Below are 25,557 nucleotides of genomic sequence, written 5' to 3'. Positions count from 1 at the left end.
AAAAACTTTTACAGTGTAATACTAATTTAAGTGATACTGTGGTTTTTAATTTCGGGATCCACCTTGCTCTAATGGGTACCTGACATTGGTTGAGGGATACGTGAAGGCAGTTGATCTATCCTATATTATCTTATATCATTATGACATACAATTTATGGGCCGGATTGTTAAGAAATGCCCGGGCTGATTTTGACATCCAGTCCGCCCCTGGTAGTTGGTATAAAACCCGAAAGAGGCTATAAAAAAAAAAAGCTCTGAAACTAGCGCGTGAAATTACACATTTACAGTACTTTATTTGATGAGTCTTTTACACAAGATCTGTGTTGTTTTTTTTAGGACTAACTTATTTCAAGTACCCGGCATTTTTCGATACACAGTTTCATACACAAAATAATTGTTGAAAAAAAATTGTAGTGATTTAAAACTTTAAATGAATTTCATTATGATATTCTTTCTGAAAATATTGAAACCTGCCTTTTTACCTGCCTGTGTGGACCACTTCAGGGGGCCAATTTTGAGTATGTGTTTTCACACAAACTGTCTTTGTAACCTTGTTTTTATGTATGTTATTTATAATATTAATAATTTATGTACATATTTGAAACCAGGGCGGATCGAGTGTCAAAATCGGCCCTGGTGTTTACTATACCTTCCGGCCCTCAAATTAATTGTCCTATGCTCTTATTAAATGAAGTTTCGATAATGCATCGGAAACTGAACGCAAGCAAGGGAACCTTTTGTTAATTTTTTCTACAACCATAGACATAGAGGCTATGACCAATCGAGCTGCGGTCACACGCGCGTTGCATTTTCACCCTTCTTTCTACTACTGTTGTGTATGGCATCTGCAATCTGGGGCCCTTCCTTTATGCTCGCTCTCCATGTGGATCTATCCAGTGCCACTTTTTTTCCCCAGCTGCTAGTGTCGATTTTGAAGAATTTCATGTAGCGTTTGCATACACCCGTTTATCGTAAAATTGGTCGACCAGCGGCTCTCCTGCCTTCTGTTAGATCGCCATACAGAATGACTTGTGGAAGTCAATCTTCTGGCATTCTCTAAACGTGGCTAAGCCAGCTAAGGCGTCTGCTACTGATAACACAGCGGATGTCCTGACATCATGCTCTTCGTAGCACTTCCTCACTGGTTATTTTATCTTGCCACCTTATTTAAAATTTAAAAAATGAAGCATAGGCTATTAAACTTAAAAAGGGAGCAACATAATAGTTCTTGCAATACATTAATTTATCAGGGATAAAAAGTGTTCTCATTCAAAAACTTAATTAATCATGAAACCTGCAAGTGTTCGTGTGTCAAGATGCTTAAACTTCTTCCACTAGTTACTTGCGTAAGCTTAAACCAAACGACCATACATGCCCGTGTTGATAAATTGTAATGTGTTTAAGATTCAGTAACAATCATTTGAACAATTATTACAAGATAAACTCATTGCCCTCGCCTTTATCGCTCACATTAGTCATCTTCCTTTACATACCCCCACTCTTAGGCGTATATTCATAATAGGCCAACTCTATCGCCTATTTCATCAATTCAGTACGTTAATGCCTACTCGAGTAAGTCAAACTTGTATTATCCCACGGCACTACTGTTGTTCCGTGAGTGAATGTTGATTCGAGTTAGGTTTAGGAAGTTGAAAACGCGCATGTATATATAATCAATATTCAGGAGGAGTTGAAGGGTGCAGATCATCTTCGTGAATATGAGTTAGTGTTCTCTATAGTGACTTGCTCTCCAAAGTAAATGGCGTTGTGAATGTTTCTCCTTAAGCGTTATCGGTTGTACCAAACTGGAGTGTGGAAATCTTTTAGCAGAGGATTCCAGCAATTCGTAATTTTAATCTCTCAATTATTCTTATCCTACACATTTCTATTTCCATAAAATTCCATAAAATTGTGATTTGTAAAAGATTTTTTAGCGGGAAAATCCTGCGATTTGTGACTACTGTCAGGTCTTAAGATGAATGAAATTATTAATGTGTTTACATATTAACATTACTTTATAACTTGTAATATTTTGGTCCCAAAGTTCAGCCCGACAGCCACACCATACACACCCAGTTGTGCATAAACTAATAAACGATGTGTATGATGATTAAAATAAAATTATGAATTTAATACAATGATATTTATATAATGATAGGATATATGAATAATGATAATGATATGAATACAAGTATATATATATATGATATAGTATAATATATTTCAATTCCAATACTAAAATAGTATTTATAAGAAAAACAAAATTGACCTCATCAATGCTCCAATTTAAGACAAAGGTGCCGTCTACTTCATGTGAAGTTCATACACCAGTGACACACAAGTAGATCTATCTTCTAACCAAGATAAATGTTCATCACGATGAAGAGTCAAAGTTCAAATCACAACTTCACACCTACAACAAGTCTGTATTTAGAGACCCACAATCTGGAATCTCAGACTCGAGCCTCAGTCCCAATACCTGAGGTGAAAGCCCTCAGTCCTGTAATCTAAGACTGACACTGAAACTGAAACTTGACACTGAGACCCTATAAAAAGATAAAGAACAGATTCTTCTAATCTATATACAAAAATACGAATACATTCGAATCCAAATAAAAAGTAACTATACAATATGAAATAAAACTCACCCTAAACAGGGGTCAAATAATCCAAGAATATATAACAGGGTCAACGATAAGGCTATCCAGTAACGAAACACACGTATAATTCAGGAGATCCAAAGATATACAGCCTGGCTCTACAGCAGCGGTTCTCAACCTTTTATGCTCGCCGACCCCTTTTTACAATCCCACACTCTGCCGCGACCCCCTCCCCACACACACACATACAGCTATAGAAGAGTAGACAATAACAATCCACATTTTCGATGGTCTTAGGCGACCCCTGGCAAATCGTCAATCGACCCCCAAGGGGGTCGTGACTCACAGGTTGAGAACCCCTGCTCAAATTGTGTAAGATGCAAGTTCTAAAAATACGATCAAAACTGCTCGCCTCCAGCAACAAATTAGTTTCCTTCCTACGGAAATACGACTCCGATGCAACCCCTCTGAACCTACACAATGCTGATGTCAATGTCGGTTTGGACGACGTAGGGCATGAGATTCGCCAATGGGAAGAAAAAACACTCCACGGAAAATTTCCGGCTTCATTACATGGGTACAACATCGACAAGGCTGCGTCCTTAACATGGCTCAAAGCAGGTCATCTCTACCCTGAAACAGAAGGCTTTGTTACAGCAATACAGGACAGAGTAATCAGGACAAAAAATTACGAGAAGCATATCCTGAAACTCAATGTTGTCGACAAATGCCGAAAATGTGGAAATGTGGGCGAGTCGATTGAACACATTATGGCAGGATGTCCAGCCCTATCAGAATCAGCCTACCTGGGTCGCCATAACCAAGTTGCAAAGTTAATACACCAACACCTGGCTTTGACGTACAAATTGATCGGTAAGGACACTCCCTCTTATTATAAATACTCTCCGCAAGAGGTTCTCGAGTCTACTGAACATCTGCTGTACTGGGATAGGCCTATTCTGACCGACAAAACGGTAGATTTCAATCGCCCGGATCTGCTGTTCATCGATAAAAAAGAAAAAACCGCTACCATTATCGATATCGCCGTACCACTGTCTCATAATTTAAGAAAAACTGAGATAGAAAAACAAAGAAAATATTGGAACCTAGGCTTGGAGATTAAGCGTCTATGGAAATTGTCCAAAATAACAATATACCCCATTGTTATATCAACCGAGGGGATAATAACAACTGACCTCACAGACACCTTCAAGGCCCTTAACATTCCTAGGAACATCTTCGTTGCCTGTCAGAGAGCGGTACTGCTGCAGACCTGCCACATCACCAGAAAATTCCTCAGTGGAAACTGTTAAAGGGACTACGATGAATTTTGTTTCTCTTTAGCGAAACTCGACCCTGGCAGCTCCAGAGAATGACTACTCGTTCATTTCTAACATAATAATAATAATCTTTGTTATCCGTAAGGAAATTTGTCTTAGGGGCCTACAACTTGTGCATTACACCAAACAAAAAACATTATAACTATAAGAAACCAAAATGTACATTCACACCAGACTCACTCATAATTTACATGTGACAAAGTTTATATCAGATTGTTCTTATTTAATGATTTGATTGCCGGTGTAGCACTGATCGAGTGATGCAAACTTGCTTTAATGTCGCCGACTCATGGTTTTTCCTCAGGGTTGACTCCCGAAGTCTTTCCCATGATCTAACCCTAATCCTATAACTGCTAATCAGCAGAGGTTTGAATTAAGAGTTTTCCTTCCATAGCTAATGAGCTCCTCTTGCCAGTTACTCGCTTTCGAAATCTCCCCTTCTTCTGTTAGTGAAAACAGTTTCTGACTCAAAATATCTGACAACCTTGCGGAACCTACCCTTATTAGCTAGAGAAAAATCTGCAAAAGTTGGCAGCATTGATTGATTATAATATTTAGGTTGGTGACAACAGGATCTAGATCTAAATATATCGTAAGTAAACATATAGATCTAGACCTAGATTCTATATTATTTATAATATAATTTAGATCTAGCTTATACTTATGCCCTATAGATCTAGCTAGTATAGTCTAGATTAGAGGATAATAGATCTAAAGATCCAACTTCTCTTGATCTACATCTATTTAATGATTAATCTAGATCTATTTGAAATATTTAGATCTAGAATTCTAGACTAGTCACTAGGACGAACTTCACGAAGCTTTACTATCTCACTAATCTCAGTATTCTCAGTAGTTTGAGTAGTGAGTTCAGTAGGCAGTATCAGAGTATCTCACTCAGTCACTCACTGTATCTGCTAGAGGCTAGTGGCACCAGTGCTAGAATCTATCTCACTCTTTTTTAATCTGTAGTATTTACAAATACATACATTGGAAACACTTGAAACAGCAATCCCAAGGCTCAAGTCTTGATTTTAATACATTGCCGACATCTTAATAAATTAAATAAGTAAATTTAATTGTACCAAACGTATGTAACTATCATACTATGTAAGTATCAATAAGTCTTTATAAGTATGTCATGAGTATGTAAATGTTCAATCAATCAATGTAACATGTTCTTCTGTTTACTGTTATTAAAGTCTGTTATTTTCCTTGAAATTTTAAAATTATTAAGGCCATAGCCTAAGACTATGATTTCAGATTTCCTTCAGAGTTGAAGATAATTTACTCACTAGTCCAAACCTTGTGCAGGATGACAGGGGATGGGAGCGGGCAGGTTAGAACCCCGGACCATCGATAAGTGATGATAAGTCCGAGTTCAAGTCCAGCCGCGCATACTACTGCATATTTGCCATATAATTTATAAGTGGAATATTGTACACAACCTTAAAACATTCATCACAACAACAAATGAAGAAGTGGTACAAATAATAGCAATTAAAACTGTATAAGAGACATCTAATAACTTTAAGTGGGATATTGTATGCAAGCTTAAAACAATCGTCACAACAACATGATAAAGATAATTTTTTTTTAAACTGTGTAATGCATAGAAAACATACGAGAATGGTTATTAATTAGCAAAAAAAAAGAGTAATGTGTTCAATCCTGCAAATTATTATATATGTCCACACAAACCCACTTGCGACCTGCAATAAATGTAATTTAAATAATTAGGTAATACATCAAACTAAAATTCTACACGTTAGCAACAGTATTAATAAAACCACAAGTCTCTACAATTCCCTGGCCATTACCAACACATACATAAATTAAACCACCACTTTTTACCATTCCCTGGCTACTTGGAACACAAGGTAGGTAAGGATGCCAACCTAGTAATTGCGGCCCCGCCCGCCAAATAGTTTTTTATTGTAGAGTGGTAACTTGAAAACCTCCTGGAGGTTAAACTAAGCTTGTGGAATTTAGTGACTAATTATTCCAATTGATTGTAGGAACAGCTAAATTTATTTGATGTTATTTTTTCTTTAATAGAAATCAATGAAATACTGGATCACTGCTGAATAATCTTACATTACTTCGTGACTGGATTAACTGCTTTAAACATGGCAGCTATTAAACAGATCAAGCACATCAAAAAGCAGGTCAAAACTACTATTGTGCATTCCACCTTGGAGATTAGAGCTAGTGTGTGCACTGACCTATCTCAGCACGAGTGCTTCCCCAGCAACGTGAGGTCTCAGATGCACACCTTGTCCGCATTTTTCACCCGGCAACCCTTCGCTATCTCATCCTCCTGCAGCAACAGTACTAAAATCAACCCGCTCCTAAGCTTCAGCCTAAACCAGCAAAAAGATGAGGACATCAGCAGAGACCCTGGCTTTATTTCACTTGTGATACACAGGTGCCTTGAGACTATTGGAATTAAATCTAAAGTAGTTTTTGGTGAGAGAAAGTCTGACAATACTCATTCTTATGAGCCACATGTGTGGCTTGTGATTGATGGCAACATAATAGATAATTGTTATATTGAAGATATTTGTGAAACCAGTGTTCGCTATTTACAGGATAATGTACACCAGTGCTATAAAGAATGTGAACCGGATTTGTCAATATTGAAGGATATTAAATCTATAGAGCCAGCTGTTAATTTTAAAAAATGCCTTTACTTTTATATTAAGAAACCTGACCATGCTCTCGCCTTGAGTTTAAATAAGGAACAGTATTATAATTATTACTTTGCTATGATTAGGTATATGCATGAACACCATAATGCTGCCATTACTGGTGTAGATCCAAGAGTGCGCTATATATGCTGGTATTGTGAGAGGTACCCTAAAGGTGGTAAAAATTTTATATCAGACATTTTAGTGCAGGAAATAGATGCTGATCAGTGGGTAGACTCTTCTTGTAGTTCCAGTTGGAAGTTTTTCCACTGTAAGCAATGCATGGTGGCAAGCTATTGCGATAAGTCATGCCAGAGGAATGACTGGAATGAAATTCATAATATTACTTGTTTACCCCGAGGCTCTGTGTGTCAGTCACCACTATCACCTGATGATGACTAACAGCTCTAATATTTTACAATTAAAAATTCTATATAAAATTAATTCCTTATTAGCCTTAGAAACATTTTAAAAAATAAGATGTTCATTAAAACAGATAGCACTTAAGTTTTATTCAAAACTCATAGCACCAAATGAAACCCAATTAAATTTTATTGTTGTTTTAATATCTCAGCTGTCATCTGTTTATACTGCCTTACTTGCTGCTGATTGTCTAGTTTACCTGCCATGAGTTGTACATTTATAAGGACTCAAAGGATGCATCTTATGCTATTTGCTTTTATGTATTAAATGCTTCCAGTGGCTGATTTTAAATATATATAAATTATATATGTGGATGGTAAAATAAAAGATGCTATTAAAGGAATTAAACTCCATTTGATAAAAACTTGCAGTGGGTATAGTTATCTTTTTATTTGTATGTTAAGTTCATTAGCTTTTTTTTTTCTTTTCTAACAACACTGAATAGTCATTAGGCTATGATCACAAGGTTAAGTTCTTTTGCTAGAATCCATATTATATGTATATAGGCAGATACATGTTGTTTTTGTTAGAAGTCTAGACTGAGGAACTTTCCTTCTTACATTGAGTCAATAATTGGAATAACTTTTAAGAAACTAAGGATATTGATGTGGAAATAAATTAATGGAAATGGCAAAAACAGTACAGATAAGTTGGTTTTATGAGTACAAGTCAACTCAACTCCTACACAAACATTAAAGTCCTGATTCAACAGCATGGATACTTGTTAAAACATTTTAATAATTTTATTGTTACTTTATGCTTCAATTAAATACTGGTACATGTTAAATATTCATTGAGAATGAATGTACCCGGTACCTAGAAGAGATAAATTTGTGGGGCACACAGCTGCATCTTAGATAAAGAGATCATTGGTTGATCATGCAACATAGTCTCTCATAGTCTTAGATTTTGTGCCAACTTGTTCTAACAAACGCTAGACATTCCATTTTGGTGTTGGTTATCTGACTGCCTTAGATGCTTACTCAGATATACTCTCGTAGCCTTAGCATCACTTGCTAGAAAAAGAATGGACTCGTTTCCTAGATAAACTAACTTATTGTGTTGACAGCTCTATCTGCTCAGTTTGACTTTAACCTGTCAGTAACAAGTGGAGGGAGGACTGCATTTGAATTGTTCAGTGTAGGTCAGCTATCACCATCAATAAAATGCTCCTAACTGGCACTGGCGGTCACATCTCAGATATTAGACTAGTCATCTGAAACCTCCAACTTGAAAATGAAAAGACAGAAAACGGTACTGAAAGTCAACTATTAATACTGGTGAACCTGTCTATGATTAATTTAAAGCTGAAACATCTGATTTGTCCCAAAGCTCTTGTCCCTGGTTTGTATTTTCTCCAATGAATTCTCTATCATATTCAAATTTGAGATAAAAAATTGGCCATCCTCTTAAGGTTAGATATGTTGTAAATTAAATCATTTAAAAAAACATTTCAATTAAATACTTTCAGTTGGAGGCTTGCCAGTACATTTAAGATGATTAACTAAAAATAAACAAAAGAAACCAATATTTATTATACAGTAATTATAGTAAACTGTCATGGAGAGAGTTCTCTACCACTGTTAGGCTCATCTTTTTTACCATCTATACGATGAGAATCTTTTGGCTTGGCTGTATTTTCAGAGTCTAGAGTTTATGAAAATTAATTTTTTATTTATGACCAAAGTAACAAACTTTTAAATATTAAGTGCAACTATATTTGTATAGGGTAGTTTTAAATTGAAATAAAAAATAACAGTTACCAAGGAAAGTGCTACACAAAATACAGAGTACAATGTGGCTATTTATTAATCCAGTTGTATTTTATGGTAGATGACATGTGCACTTTGTAGGCCATATTGTGTCTACAAGATACCAGTAGTTAAAAAAATGTGACACATTAGAGACTTGAAAGGCAGAGAACTGAGAAGTAAACACAGATTTATGGCTATTAAAATTGAATAAACAGATTGAACATGTTCAAAACTGGTGCAGACTAGAATGTGGTCCTTAACTGTCCAAAGGGAGCAATGTATTTGTGTAACCATGAAACAAAAGAATTTGTTTATTCTTAACATTATTTTTTTTTTAGGTACTGTAGAACTAATTTTTTTACCTATTTTAATTTTGAAGTTTTGTTTGTGTTTGAATGTACAACATTTGTTTGTGTTTGAATGTACATCAATCAGATAGTGATGCAAACTAAAAACTAACCCCGACTGTAAAATAGGCATATGTACAATCAATAAAAAGAATAAAAGATTCTAATCTTTGTTGTTAGAAACAGATTATGAACATTTTTCCACCAACATTTTATTTCAACTAAACTTTTTTTTGAAATTCATCATTGAAATGTTAATCACAGCCAAACAAAGTATCCAATAGTAAAAACAAGATTTCATATCACTTCTTGACCATAAGGTCTTAATCTGTCATCAGGATTTGTCTGTTTTATTTGTCATCAGGAGCATGTCTGTTTCATCTGTCGTAAAGCCTGTAAAAACACTTTTTTTGTCTCTTCTAAGGTCGTGCTGTATATTTTCAAATCTTCTTCTTTTGCTTTTATCGTTCGCTTCAGTGCAGCCTTCAGAGTCTCATTTTCATCCCTTTGGATTTCAAACCTGACAACAAAACAGTAAAAGCAGTTGGTTTTAAATTTATTATAATTTAATTATTATTATTATTGCTTTTTAAAATTCCATGCTCTTATAGCATGCATGGTGCACTCTGGTTGCAGAGGCATGACATGGTAGGGGGGGCATGATGCCCCGGGCTCCACCCTCAGTGGGCAGCCACACACAGCCTATATTTCTATGTGATGTTCATGGAAAATGGGGTGGGTGGGCGCTAATAAAGTACCTTGCCCTGGGCGCACATTTTGCTCACTATATGCCTCTGTCTGGTTCAATCCTTTTTTCCAATATAAGGAGTATGGAAGCATCACTGAAAAGATTTCTTAGCTCAAACTTAAAACTCTTAGTCTTTGTTGAGATTCAAACTCAAGCACCTTCATTTGAGTATACAAGTGGTTTATGGTATTCAGCCACACAATCCCACATGTAATAGAATAAAGCTACTGATAATTTAGTTCAACTATTATTGCCAATAAAAGAAAATGCATACGTAAATTTTTTTTTACATGATTCAGATGTTCCTTCAGATTTGAAGTTAATTACATCCTAGCCCAGGCCTCCTGCAGGGCAATGGGGGTATGGCAGCCGGCAGGGTTCAAACCTGGGACCATCAAGACCACCAAACAAAAGTACAAAGCGCACACCACTCAACCAGGCAGCCATTTCATTCAGAGAATAAAATAAACAAAATTAGTAATTAATTGTTTATGAATGGGGCTGTATTTTTGTGTGCATGTCTAAATCTTGTTACCATTAGCATTGTATGTGTATATAAAAAAAAATTTAAGTTAAAAAATGAGCTGTTTACCTTGTTAGAAGTTCACCTTTATCAGTAAACAAATCACTTTCATCTCTGCTATCATCACCAGTACTCAAATCTCTGGCTGAGTTTGCACCCTTTGTGTTACCTTTTTTCTTCCCTGCTGTGAAATCATCATAAAATGTTTGGCTGAGTTAAAGATAAACACTGACACCTGAATTTATTTAGTAACAGTGAAAAAAAGGGAGATAATCTGAAAGTTTAATTTTGGGTTGATGAATCAATATAATTATTGGTACCTTCTAAAATTAATTTCCCTATTTTTTTCTCCAAGTCAACTGTTAACCTTTTTTGAGCCTGAAGTTCATTTTGTGCATCAGTTAATTTCTGGGTCTCTTCTGACAATCTGTCAACATAGTGATTTTAAAAAAGTTATGAATTGTTCTTTTATATGTACTGTATTTGAAACATATTTTATTTGATGTTCACCTCTTCGTTTTATACTGGTACAAACACAGATACACCTTTGCCAAAACAATGCTGAAAGTTGATTGGTTTTAAAAACATATTTACAATACATCATGTTTTCGATATACCGGTAATGGAACCATTTTTGAAATAATATTTTTCAACACATGAAGAGAATTCTTGCTTACATTAAGAACATTTCAATTAGAATGGAAATGGTGTTCATAAGGCAGGATGTAATAATACAATGCAACATGAAGTAAAAAGTACATATAGTTGTTAGTGTTGATGCACTTGAGGACAGATGCAGACGGCAAAAAGAAAATCTAAATTGATCATCTGCGGACAATGGTTATGCTTGCCCTGAATGTGGCAAAATATGTAGGTCACAGCTGGAGCTGTGCAGCCAAGGGAAATACCGCATTCCTCACTAATATTCGAACTTGAAGACAAGCCTGATATATATAAGCACTTTGGAAAAAAAATGGATGCCATAAAACGAAAGAACTAAAAATTGATTAGAACAAATTAATAACTTTGAAAGAATTAAAACAAATAGTAAAATTTTTCGACACGATATAGGAACAAGAATCATTTGTCATTATCCTTCATGTACTTTATTGTCTGTATGGGTAATAAAAATAACCCTTTTTAAATGAAACAAATAGTGTTTTAAGAGAGCTCTACAAAGTATAATCATTTAGTTACCGGTATATATTTACATATTAAGACATTATAATAATGACAACATTTGAAATCTTTAAAAATGTTAATTGTACAGTGAGAATTGTACAGAATGATTTAAAAAAAAACATTAACAATATAAAAATGCTTTAAACATACAAAAGGCTTAAATAGAAAGATAACCATAACCACCTCAACGGTTTAAAAGTACAAAAAAAAAGGGAAATATGTATAACATTTGCAAGTGTATCAGTGTCGACACATCTATAATTGTTACCTCTCTTGAAGCACCTTGACTAGCTCTGTCATTTTATCTTTTTCCACTTCTACTGCTCTACTCATTATTTCATATTCTTGACATTGATAGCGCAAGGCAGCTAACTCCTCCAGTGAAATCTGAGCATTTATCTGGCCACTGAAAGAAACCAATTTTAATGGACATAACAGCAGAAAAAAAAAAGCCACAAAAATTATTATGGGTTGTGAGTTAATAAGGATGAGTATTTATTTCATTTAAAAAAATTCTGCATTAGTGATTAGGGCCTACCCTTTTTTTTTGTATTGAAAAACAAAATGAGTACATACATACATTATATACATATGAGTACATACATACATTATATACATATAAAGTATGAATGTATATGTTCCTCTACATGTTTTGACCCCCACAACTCATTGCTAACAATGAAAGAAAACAGCAATGAAAACAGAAAATACATTTCAATAAACTTCTGTGTGACATTTGTGTATGAACTACATTACTTCCCTTGTATTTAACACTAAATTGTATTTGTGCTGTGACAGGTATCAATTATGTCCCATTTTAGCTTTTCTACTTTAAAATTATTCTCTGCCAGTACTATAAAAGTAAAATGAAGTGTATTAATGCATTACCCAAGTGCAGACACTGTTCTGGTGGAGTCTCTTGATCCCGTCCGAGCACTTGTCAGAACAGTTTGAGTTGCATCTTTCAGGCTAAAATAAGAAATGGTGAAACTCATTTAATTATACATCAATATATGTAATTGAAATAGAACATCTTTAATTGATCTCAAGCTATTACACATTGGATAAGAATTAATTTTGGCATGCAATTTTGTTATTCAAAGAGTTTAAAGGAGGAAGACAATTTCTCTTACTTGCACAGTAATAGCACTTTTCAGCAATAGATTTCAAAAGAAACAGCTGGAAAACTCTTGGACATTTGCCATGGAAAGTTAGAATTGAAGAAAGATGAAGACAAGAAATAAAGAATTTATATTTAGCCAGTATCAGATATGCCAACATATATGGGTTGCAGCTGGCTTTTAGATGCCACAAAAAATTATGTAATAAACTTAATCTATGAAATCAATTTGACAATTACATGAAAATCATATTGGCTAATAGTGAATTTTTTTTTTTCATTTTTAGAAAAAGTAACATGTTTCTTAACTACCATTTGCTAAAGATGACACAAGTCAATTAAGTTTTAATTATAAAATCATTGGGTGAGATGAGAAAATAAAAAAGAAGAAACGTTGCAGAAACACACAAACACAGAAATAAAGAAAACAATTAATACTTTCCACTGTATTAAGTATTTTACAGTTGAAAATGTTTAACCCAAAAGACAAAGATCAGTAATATTACCGAATGCCAGTACTTGGTCGACTTTCAATGATAGCAGTGGAAATATTTTCAGACAGTTGGTGGTCACCGTTGGTGATACTGTGTTGTTGTGCATGCTGGAAGAAAATATTTTGTAGCATTTCATTAAATGTTTATACTGATAAATTAACACACTAGAAATAATTATATAATATTAAAGGAACACATTTTTTAGTCAGCCAATTGATGTTAAGCAATTTCAAATTTAAAAAAAAGCAATGCAAAAACATGTTTTCATTGACCAGATTCAATAGCATCTCTTAAGACTCTAGACCATAGATAAGACTCTCCTCCTCTGATCTTGCTGTATGATTATAATGAACTATTTCCAACCCCATACAAATTTGTCAAAACTTATTTTTTTCTTTCATGGCTATAATCCTAAAACATTCAAAAACATTCACAGGACTAAAGCAGAAAGCCAAAATATAAAAGAGATCATCTCATTTTCTTTTTTCTATCACGACTGTCATGAGAGGTACACAATTGGAAAAAGGGCCCTTTGGAAAATGTTGTTATGGACTGTGACAAGTTTATGAGGTTATCTTCCATCCTTACTAAGTGCAATGAACTGTTTTCCTATGGCAACCAACTCTACCAAATGGCATATCATCAACTGAATAGTAATGACCTTCCTTCAATATTAAATGATAGGATTTACCAACAAAATTACTTGGATAAAGGTCAATTATAAAAAAAAAAGGAAATACGTATGAATAATTGGGATCCACAAGAAGTTAATATAAATTTAATTTAGTTAATGGTACAAAGAAATCTAAGCCAGGTTATAATTGGTATTTAAAAAACTTACACAAAAACAAATCAATTTTAATGTTCTCAACACAAGGTAATTTTTTTCAGGCACTGCCCTAGGTGACTATATACTGAACCACCAATGTCAGTCAAAGTACAACCATAAAAGAAATGGTAAGAGTTAAAGAAAAAGGTTGGCTGTTATCTTTTACTTATTTTACAGTCAAGTAAAAATGGCTTTGGTTAGGTGGAAAAGGAGGAGGTGGGGGGAAATCATGTTCATTTGATTAACCAACAGTTGCATAAGCTACTATGGCTTTGCATGGCTCTCTAAGGGTCATTTCTCAGACTGGCCAAGATACAGCTTCACAAAGGCAGTAAAAAATGTATTTCAATAAGTGTTCAAATAGTTATTTGTTTAGTATTGAGGAATGTTTTGTGCTCAACCAGTATCTGTCTAGAAAAACACTAAAAATACTTTTAAAAAAAAAGACTGAACCTCCTTTATACAAATTATAGAGTAATGAATGTTAGATTAAAAAACATTTGAAATGTTTTACCCTGAAGTTACACGCTGGATAGAGGTATTGTAAAAATGAATTAGATACAACAGAAGAACTTACAGCCATTCTCAAATGCTGCAGCTCCATTTCCAACATTTTTACTTGAGACTCTTTCTGAGCAGCAATGGCCTTGAGCTGCTCCACAATGTTGCTGTCCTGTTGGCTTTTCATGGACATATGCTGCAGCTGCTGCTGCTGCTGTTGCTGCTGTTGATTCTGATGCTTGGAGTGTTCATCCAGCAGTTGTTTCATCTGGGCCTGCTGTTTCTAAAATTAAAAAAAATATTCATTATAATGACACACTTTTCACTTTAATTAATAAAATTAATGCTATATTTAGCAGCATGATAGCTATGTTTAGTTCTAAAGAATCCATGAATATCTAAAGCATAGGGGAGAGAAACATTGATGCAAGTAGGACTACTTCTTAACTGTCACAGCAGCAGAAAAAAAAACAGCTAAAATTGCAGGCATTTTTTTTTTATTTTTCTAATGTCTAATAAATACATTTAATCTTTGAAAGGTAATCAAGTTAAAGAAAAAATATTATTACATTTTATGAAAGATTGACTCAAATTAGCTTTGCTCAACATTTCATCCAAATGTACATGAAACTTCTTTGTATATATATATATATATATATATATATATATATATATATATATATATATATATATATATATATATATATATATATATATTAAATATTTATTCTAATATCATAGTTTCTATTCAACTTAGTATATAAAAAAAATATATACCATCAGAGCATCTATGAATTCATCATCGTTTCTACTTTTTTTTAAAAGAGTCTGGATTTGAGGTTTGAGTGTCTTGATTTCATTGGATAAAACTTTAGTTCTGAAAAATGTAACATTTAAAATACATTAGAATAAAAAATTCTGTATCATTTAATTGCATGAAAATAATTCCATCAATCTAGAATGATCAATTTTTAATAATTAGTCCAAAAGAAAAAAAATAGTGAAACAATACATTACTACCTAGCTTTGGCAGCATCCAGTCTTTCTTTCAAACTCTCATTTTCTGCTTCAATTACTTTTTGTTTGGAGGCTAAATTCTGTGGTAAAAAAGAAACGATGTTAATTCCGATGCTTATTTGTTCAGGAGAAATAATAGAACTGTTTAATTTTTAAATTTTTTTTTACTTTTGTTTTATGCTTTTTTGCTATGAATTTAATATCAATTTTAAAAAGTATATAAATAAAAATGTTCTGATTTATAATTCAGCCTGAGGATTTATTATCAAATTTTGATAACATCTTGAAATCAGATTTATTGAAAATATAAATTCATTAGTTATCATCACATCTCTTCTGTGGGAAGTGTGGTCGAGAGGCCAAGTGCGCTTGAAATTGGCTTGGCTTGGCTACCTAGAAGGGGGCTCGAGGTTCGACACCTGACTCGGGCAGAGTTGTGTTTACTGAGCGCCTAAAGGCAGCATGGAAAACTAACTCCTAGATACCCCCTCCCCTCCACAAATGAGATTGGACCAAAAGCGCTCTGAACATGCTCTAAGCATGAAAGTAGCTCTATATAAAAGCTATAATAATAAGAATCTCTTCTATTAAAGAGGCATATCCTTAGCCATTTCTGGTCTATAAAGGATTACAATATGTATATTGTTGTAGCAGAACGAAAGACTGCTGCATCCCTAAACGACTCCTGTATGGCCAATTAAGGGAAAGAAAGCGCTCGCAAGGTGGTCAAAGAAAACGCTTCAGGGACACCCTCAAAGCTTCTCTGAAGGCATTCAGCATAGACCCAGCCACCTGGGAGACAGAGGCACATGACAGAGCTTGATATCATCGCGCTGCAAAAACTGGCGCAAAGGTTGCCTGGAATAACCTGCCCAGTGTGCAGCCGAACATTCGGGTTCACATAGGTCTCACCAGCCACATGAGGAGGCACAAAACCCCAGTGCAAAGCCCTCAGCCCCCTGGATGACAAAAGTGGTCATCATCGAACCACGATGGACGAACTATATGTTGTAGCATTAAACATCCAGTATACCTTTGAGATTTATTTTAATGGTATATCTTCAAAGATACATATTAAGGATTAAGAGCACAATATAAAATGACATTAACTTACATCAAGAAATTTAGCAGATGATATTATTTAGTCAATATAATAACCAACTACATTTTTTTAGCTAATGACTGGTATGTGTTTAGAGCTGAAAGAGTTTGGATCTTTAACTATAAAAAAATTGTTCCTTCCTCTACTAGGACTTGAACCCCTAAAGTTGAGCATTATAAAATATTAATGAGTTCAAAACTTGTAATACTTCCTGGGCTTCTTTTCTCTCTTTCTCTATTCTTTTTAACTCTTCTTTGTATTTGTCTTCTCTCTTTCTGGCTGACAGTTTCTCGTTATTGGGACTAGATGTTGAAGTTGTGTCTAGCTGCGATTTTAGTTCATCCACCTAAAGAAAAAATGTTAAGGGTAAAGAATTTGAAAAATGTGTTTCTTCTACTGCATTTTCATTATCAAGTTGGGTTGTTCAGATAACTAGTCAAATAGCTGAGATGCACTGCACTATAGTTTCCAAATCAGGCAGCTCTCCATATAGTTTTTCTTCAATACAGGCATTTTTGAGCCAGTGTCAAAATAAAGCAAGATTGCTGGAACTGACAGGAACAATAAAAAAAAAAACTTTTTAAAACAAGTTGCTATGTTTGATTTTCAGATAGGGACTAACCTATTTTCAAAGCTGCAGATTTGAAAAAATAAATATCTAAAAAAAAAAGCTTCCTGCTATGCACTTACCAAAATAATAAAAAAAACTAACCTTTTGTTGTAAGGCAATAATTTGTTGTGCTCTGCCCCTCCAGCTGCTGGTTTCATTTAGAAGAGATTGAAAGTTGACATTTTCCCCAATCTCCTGACTCAACACCTAGTTGTTTTAAATTTATTTTAGAAAATAAAAATATGGTAAAAGAAACTGTTACTCATATATTTTTTGCAAACCAAACCAAACAAACTATAGAAGCCAATAAAACAGAACACATCTTGCAACTGACCATGAAGGATAACCTATTGTAATAAAGCAAAAATATATATGCATACCTGTACATATTTATACATAAACATAGAGAGATCTGAATGACACAATATTTCTGGATGTCAAACTTAGAGGCCGAAAAAAAAATAATTCTTAAGGTGGGATGTGAGGTTCTAGCATAAACTGCTTGACTATACCTATCAAGGGAACTTGAGTTTGAATTGAGTCTGAATGGACCTTGACTCAATTGAAACAAAATGACAATGTATATTTCTAGTTTGAACCTTCAAACCATTAGCTTTACAATTCATGACAGTCATTTGAAACTACTTTTATGCAAGTATGGTATGCAAGTCAATTCTCTAGGGTTTAATTTTTTTTATGTAATAAAATATTAAGTATTAAAGATGAAATACATTTTTTTTTTTTAATTCCTAATTCTTTGGTATCCAAACTCTTGTATGCATAGAAGAGTTCTTTTATTTTATATTTTTATACTTTTTAAGCTTCATGAGGATTTTATGTATTCAGTACAAATACCAATTTAAATCCATTTATTTTAACCCTACAGAAGTCAGCTACTAATCAACACAAAGTGCACTTAGTAATTTGAATTCCAAGAACATTTTGTCCAAGATTCAGTATGAGGATCAAAAAGTGCTCTACCATTCATCGATTATGTTTTATACAATTCTGAAGTAACAGTAATTTTTAAAATTATTTATAAAATAACAACCTTCTGTGCTATTTTTAGCTCTTGTCTCAGTGATTGACACTGATTTCTAAAATCTGTTAGCCTTGACTCCGTTTGCTTCAGTCTGTCTTGTAGGGCTTTCACATCCACAACATCCTCATCCTTATTGTCTGAGTGTTGAGACTGGGTGCCCTTTGCGGAGCTAATCACAGAGGCAGTCTCAAAATTGACATTATTGTTTTGATGCTGGTAGAAACAGATTAATGTTAAAATGTAATACTACTACAATATTAATGAAAGCTTTTTGCTAATTTAATCTACAAAGTTTTATAAGATTCAATGAGAATAAATGGCCTATAATCCACATTCATACACAAAAAAAGCTTTTTAAGGCTAAAGATGTTTTATAGATAATGTTCAAGAATATACTTCAATCTGGAGTTCTTGATACTTTTTCTGCAATTGCCTATATCTTGTTTTTTCAGTTTCTTTTTCTGCTGTCAGCTCTCTGATTTTCTTGCTTAATTCAATAATTTTAGAAGCTGCTGTTTCATTGGTCACTGCACCACCAGTTGCTGTGAAGAAAAGCTAATGAGTTGAATAACTTATTTAAACATTTTTATAAAAGTAATTCTTAAATTGTACAAGGTGTTACTACAAGTAATTGCAATTAAAACACAAATTTATAAAAATAAAATGAAAACTATTTAAAATGATAAGAATAACATCAATAAAAAAGACAACAACAATGAGTTGCATGTGTTTTCTTTTAGCAATGTCACTTTTTGTCATAACTACCCTAAAATAAATTAAAGAGCTCATTTGGTCATACGTTCAGGTGTTAGTAACATAGGATGCATTCTAGTCATCATCATCAAACTCCATTAGAGTAAGGGCTTGAGAGGCTCAAATCCTCTCTTGCAAAAGCCCTGAACAGAAACCCTGCTGTCTTGCAAAGTGCATAAATGTCGCTGTACAGGTCGAGAATTTTGGGTTTCCCAGACCTGTCGAGACGGAGATCAGCAAGTCTGGGGCAGTCAAACAGAATATGAGGTACGGTTTCCTCTTCTTCCCCGCAGCGGGGGCACCGTGAATCAAAATTTGGCCATAGCCGCAAGAAATATGAGCCAACAGGACAGTGGCCTGTCCTGCACTGTGCTTTAATAGCTTGCTCAGGCCTGGACAGCCTCCACCACGGGGAAGTGCTGTCAGGGCGCCTCATGCGCTCCCAGATTCCACAGGCTTTTTGGGACTTGTCCCAGCACTCAAACCACTTTTCCATTTCTGTTTTTTGTATTATAGCCAGGGCTTGATGAAAGCTTACAGCCTGATCAGTGGGTGGAATTTGCCCTCCCTGGAGGGCCAAAGAGTCTGCAATTGTGTTGCCAGTCACACCTATGTGACTCGGTACCCACTGCATTATTACAGGGGTGCCATAGCGTTGTTTAATGTTATGTGAAGCCATGATGACAGTGTTGATATTGGGGGGCCATGGTCCGGGGCTTTGCAAAGCCTGAAGTACAGATTTTGAGTCAGGGACCACAACAATCTGTGTTGCCCTCAAATGTCCCTCGCCGAGTTGAGAGTCAATGACTTTTAAGGCTTCACAGACTGCCATGGTCTCCGCATCAAAACTGCATATACTACCACATGGTCCAAAGATTTTGACTGTGTAAGAGCCAAGAAAGTCGATGTAGGCTCCATAGCCTGCTCTTCCAGAATCTATTGATGCCGACCCGTCAGTGTATGCAAAAATAGCACTGGACTTGAAGGTATTAATGGTCTCCAGAGCTATGATTTGGAGGTCGTTAGATGAGCGACTTTGCTTAGTGGCATTAGGGTCTACTAATTTCAAGCGAATGTCTGGGGTCCTTGGGCGACACCAAGGGGGAAGGGGATGAAAGCGTTGAATGTTTTGTCTGTTGGTGGAGAGGCCAGCTTCATCAGATAGTCTAGTGGCATGATGCATAAAAGACTGCATCTGGATACGTCTTCTGCATCTCCAACCATCCACTAGTTTTCTAGCTGGGAGGTATTCATCCAGCCTTTTATACCGCTCATAGCAGGTCAGTACTGACCTTTCCCTCCTAAGGTTTAGTGGACCTTTATTAGCCATTATTTCAGCCGCATTTACTGGACTTGTCCTAAAGGTTCCTCAGACAAATCTTAGTGCTTGGGACTGTATTTTATCGAGTTGTTCAAGAGCAGTCCTAGCGCCATAAATTTGCACAGGTAGGCTGTAGTCTATCTGTGATCGGACTGCTCCTAAATACAGGGATCGGAGCATGTCTGCTCGGGCTCCCCACTTCGTGGATGCCAGCTTCCGCACAATGCTCATTTGGTCATACGTTCAGGTGTTTGTAACATAGGATGCATTCTAGTAGAAAGGGGAAGATACTAATTTCATTAATTAATATTACAAGTGTGGCTTAACAAATATAACTTTGATTCTATATTGTGATTTAGATTTGTGGAGCTATTCTTATTGTATTTTAAATTATTCAGAATATCTATTCTTTGATTTGTTCTGAGATTTCTTCAAGTCAAGTTGTACCATATGGAACATTTCTTATTACATACACTAGAACAAATTCATAAAAGTGCTCCTTTTTCCCTAGTGCCATTAGAGAATGGAATGGGTTGCCTGAATCAGCCAGGAAAACCCATGACTTAGCAGAGTTTAAGTGATTGATTAACATGCATGACTAAATTGACACATGAAATGGGTAGGATGTATTTTTTTTTTTTTTAGTAGTAATGTCTGTAATAGATACGAATATATGTGGCCAAATAATCCGCTAACTGCTATTTTCACAAGTGATGATAATGATATTTAATTAAAAACAAATTACAATTACCTAGTATAGTATTTTGAAAATCTTCAGATTTCTTTTTTATTTGTCGAATTTCAAAATCTTTCTCATTCAGGAGCTTGTACAGTCTTCCATTTTCATCTTTGATTTGCTGGAATGTTCAGATTTTAATTAAATAATAGATGGTTAGAGAGATCAATGAAAAGAACAAACAAAAGCTCATTTTATCTTTATAAATGCAAAGATTTAAGAAATACAAAATTATTTGTAAAATATCTTACTCGAATTTGATCATTTAAATGGTTTACTAGCTCTTCTGATATATAGCTGCCATTTGTGTTTTTTTGTTCAGGACTCGAAAGCTTTTAAAAAAAAAGATGGAAATAATAAATATCATTTAGTTGACAGTAACAAAAACAAGACAAATAACAAATAAATCGTCAAAACAAAATTATACAAAACTGACCTTTAAACCTAAGTCATCATTGACTCCAAATGATTTGGAAATATTTTCTTTTGATTGGGACTTGAGATTTTTATTAGCCTCTTCCTTTCGTTTTCTTCTTTCTAACAGCTTTAGTTGTTGTTGTTCTTGTAGAAGCTGGAACTGTAGCTTTAGATCATCACTATCCATTGCAAGAATGAAATCACGTTTTCTTTCTCAAACTTAATGTCATCTTTCTAAGTAAAATTTAGAATAGAATTTATTATCATAAATACCTACCTATATACTTTAAAGCTATAATACATTATATCTACAGCTAATGTATTACCTAAGATAAGATAACGTAAATATTCTATTAACACTTTTCTGCTACAACCATAAACAATTAACTTTGTGAATCCTTCACTAGAAGGACAAGCATTATAAGGTGTTCACCCCAATAGCAAAGAAACAAATATGTTCCTACAACTTTCTGGCTTTTTGGAAAAAAAACTATTTTTTACCTTCTATAAGTGTTATTGATGTTTTTTAACCGTATTTCCTGAACAATAATTTTAACAAATAAGAAAGAAATTGACATCGAGTCTTATTATTTGATACATGCACACAGATCTACAAACATGCTTTTTTTTTTTTACATATGTAGCCTATAAGTGTAACTGTCATTTTTTTATTTCAATTTTTTTTTTAAATATGAAGACTTATTAGAAAGAATAATTAATTTAGGACAATTGATGGTTTTAATGTGTAAAGTGCTTATTTTTCCCAACTAGTCCTATTAAATACAATAAACATGCATATATATGTTTTTCTATACAGTTTCACCCCTGCATATATGTTTTTGAGTCTAGTCCTATTTACAATTAAAATAATATATATATATATATATATATATACAGTGCTTTTTTTGTAAAAAAAAAAATAGGTGTTGGTACTCAGTGATGGATTACATAATTTGTAACTACTAATAAATTAATGATAAACATTAAAATACAAGAAAATTAATAATTTTTTCCCCACATTGAAAAAGGTGATGGTATTTTTGTGACGGTACGCACAGGTACGGTGTATATATATATATTAGAATTACACATGATACTGGCTATGCCCACTGATTTGTTTCCATGCTTTATATTGCTAATTAATTTTCAAAACATCCCATCCTTTTTTTTAAAGTTCAATAAACAGACCACATTTTAACGTTTCCCATAACATACTTTTGGCTCGTGAATTATCTGTTAAAATGAAATGAAACAGCCTGACCTCTTTCTCTCTCTCTCTATATCCACCCATTTTTTTTCAACATCATAATTTCTCTGACATAAACTTTTAAATTGATTTGGAACGGCCTGCTTTATAGAGCCCATAATATAGCTTCAAAACATATATGCTTTTGATCCATTCATTCTAATATTACTGCTACTTATCTTATATATAATTAAGATAGATCTACTATTATATAAATTTTATAACTAGAGTTATATTATAGATATAAAAAATATATATAATTCTGTTGTAATCTAGAATTAATTTTAACTTATTAGTCACTATACATTGTCTATTTATCATGTCTTATGGTATTATTCATAGTTGATAACATATTATGACTAACAATTGAGCATTGTGATTGTTATTGTTACATTGCCAGACAATGACTTGAATTTAAGTTGAACGAGACATTCACATTGGTAACTGCCTGTAGTACTACTCACTAAAAACTAGACCATAGTCCATACTACATTGTAACATAGAGGCCTAGAAGGGTTTGGGCGTAGTAACTGTAGTACTACCACTACTGCTTAGTACTACTAAATATACTATTATACTATTATAGTAGATGATAGTAGATCTATTACTAGAATTGTCTAGATGACTAGATGATCTATAATTATTATAATTACATAGTCATAGTACTTAGTAGCTTACTTACCTATACTAGATTTAGATATATAGATAGTGTATTAAGTATATAGACTCTAGATCTAGATTACTCACTCATTAACTTTCATTAAGTCAATTTAACTTAAAACTTAAAGTAGGTAGATACTAGAGTCACTAGAGACTAAAAACCAAGACCAAGAGTCAAGAGTCGAAGAGATCATTTAATATTTATAAATAAAGCTAAAATCGCGAAAAAAAAATTACCTTAACTTAACTATTTTACTTTCTTGGTATGATAATGTTACCTTACTTTTTTTTAGCTCCATAAAAGCATAATATTTAATATTGAAGTACAATCTATTTGAAGATATAGATCTGTTATATTGATTTGATGACAAGCTTCGATTCACACTGACTGAATATAAGTCTCAAAAGCTTCAATAGCAACCATAACAAGGAATGTTGATTCTGCACATATTATTTCTTAATCTCTGATTGGCCATATTTAATTTTATCACTTATTTAGGTTCGTGTTTTTTTAGTGATTGAATAGAAACGGAGCCTTTTCTAAGTGAGGGTCATCGTGACTTTAAAAAAAAAAAGAAGAGAAATCATAAACAATATCGTAGTTCTGTAACAACTGCAGAGAAATTTGTATAGATTCTACCTATAACCAGTGCTTTTTTTGTAAACAAATTGGTGCGGTACCTAGTGATGGATTGCCTAACTTTTAACTACTAATAAAATAATAATAAACGTTAAAATGCAGAAAAATAATATTTTTCCCCACATTGAAAGAGGTGTCTGTACGCCGTACCGGTGCGTACCGCCACATAAAAAAACAAACAAACAAACAAAAAAAACACTGCCTATTACACATAAAGGCAGCACTAGGGGACCACATTTTGATTGAGAGAGAAAGGATAGACTCGTGGCGAAATAAGGGATAGCACTGATGAGGGTACGAACAAATGATCAACCGATTTGACAACTCCTTCTAGCAGCTACGCAGTGCCTAGCGAACAAATCAATAGACTTTGACTAGACTGACCATCCAATAAAGATATAAACAAAGCTACTGTTACCAATTCTTTTTCACTAATTTTCTCTACTTCTTTTCCTTTCTCTTTCCTTTTTCTCTCACCACAACATTTCCGCTGGGACTACATTATCTTCTAAAATATGACTACCTTATATCCACGTGATCTCTTACTCTATCATTTCTCTCGCTTCTGTAGTTCATAATCCTGTTTTAGGAGTAAGAAAACACTACTTTGACTTGAAGAAGAAAAAATAGAAAATCTCGTACTTGGCCATTGCATTTACTGTATCTCCCTTTAAAAATTATTGGATTATCTCTCTTGCATTAACTTTATAGAAATTGTTCTGTAAATTAAGATTAGATAAGATTTAAAAAAAAAGATAATTGTTATTGATCCAATGAAATGGAAAATCAGTTTGACTACAATTGACTACTGTACAATAACAATATAGATGCAAATACGAACAACATTATCACACGAAACACATACACACACATAACCATTCACAATAAAATTAATTTACACGTAAACTTATGTTTTAAATTGTCATATAAGAATAATTCTAAATAAACAATCTTTTTTTTTTCAACTTTTATTTTTACCTGGTTGTTGTGATATTGCCAAAATTGAAATTTCAACTTCGTAGAAATTTGGTAGGTAGGTCTATTTGGGAAATTAAAGTGGCCTTTCCTTTTCTTTTTACAGTATATCAACTCACACTGTCTGTCTGTCTGTCAGTCTGTCTGGTAAATTTTTGTACACTTTATTTCTCTCATACTCAATATTGGATCAAGGTGAAATTTTGGGCAATTATTTCTTGTACACGAGTCACTAAAATAATTAACCAATTATTATTGGTAATTAATTATTTTGTTTGGTATCGAACAGGAGAAAGAAATTGTATTTGACAGATATGACAAAATGAGTTGAATAAGTCCCCTTTATACTTTGTGTAAAGAATTAGGTCGTCGGTTTAACGTTTGAAACTAACAATAGGCTATATAGCCATAAAACCTTCTATTTTCATAAGCTGGTACAGTGGTTAGTGTGTCGGCTTGAGGAGGAGTGAGTCCTCTAGTTCGAATT

General features: G+C 33.8%; 2 protein-coding genes across 8 annotated transcripts; one reads left to right on the top strand and one right to left on the bottom strand.

The window, feature by feature from the left end:
- The first annotated feature begins 4,397 nt into the window (after nt 1-4,397).
- On the top strand, nt 4,398-7,423 carry LOC106074626 (uncharacterized). 4 transcript variants are annotated; one of them, XM_013235436.2, is made up of 2 exons: nt 4,398-4,532; nt 5,999-7,423. In XM_013235436.2, the coding sequence occupies exon 2, from the start codon at nt 6,070-6,072 to the stop codon at nt 7,030-7,032; it is 963 nt and encodes a 320-aa protein (XP_013090890.2). In that variant the 5' UTR covers nt 4,398-4,532; nt 5,999-6,069; the 3' UTR covers nt 7,033-7,423. The 4 variants fall into 4 exon arrangements, with proteins under 4 accessions (XP_013090890.2, XP_055859912.1, XP_013090891.2 ...); XM_056003937.1 differs by having other exon boundaries at nt 4,480-4,498; XM_013235437.2 differs by lacking the exon at nt 4,398-4,532 and adding an exon at nt 4,539-4,863.
- Nucleotides 7,424-7,771: 348 nt separating this feature from the next.
- LOC106074625 (coiled-coil domain-containing protein 13-like) lies at nt 7,772-23,912 on the bottom strand. Of its 4 annotated transcripts, none has more exons than XM_013235433.2 (17): nt 23,734-23,912; nt 21,569-21,783; nt 21,384-21,464; nt 21,148-21,253; nt 18,719-18,864; nt 18,332-18,535; nt 17,383-17,487; nt 16,879-17,016; nt 15,572-15,648; nt 15,329-15,428; nt 14,628-14,834; nt 13,234-13,328; nt 12,496-12,576; nt 11,876-12,013; nt 10,746-10,852; nt 10,495-10,609; nt 7,772-9,674 (listed from the first exon to the last, which is right to left on the bottom strand). In XM_013235433.2, the coding sequence occupies exons 2-17, from the start codon at nt 21,734-21,736 to the stop codon at nt 9,515-9,517; spliced, it is 2,028 nt and encodes a 675-aa protein (XP_013090887.2). In that variant the 5' UTR covers nt 21,737-21,783; nt 23,734-23,912; the 3' UTR covers nt 7,772-9,514. The 4 variants fall into 4 exon arrangements, with proteins under 4 accessions (XP_013090887.2, XP_055859910.1, XP_013090886.2 ...); XM_056003935.1 differs by having other exon boundaries at nt 21,569-21,779; XM_013235432.2 differs by having other exon boundaries at nt 23,739-23,912.
- Nucleotides 23,913-25,557: the final 1,645 nt, after the last annotated feature.

This window comes from Biomphalaria glabrata, chromosome 11, assembly GCF_947242115.1.
Source record: "Biomphalaria glabrata chromosome 11, xgBioGlab47.1, whole genome shotgun sequence".
NCBI classification, from domain to species: domain Eukaryota; kingdom Metazoa; phylum Mollusca; class Gastropoda; family Planorbidae; genus Biomphalaria; species Biomphalaria glabrata.
The sequence above is the reverse complement of the archived record's forward strand: the minus strand, read 5'-3'. Positions and strand labels throughout refer to the sequence as shown.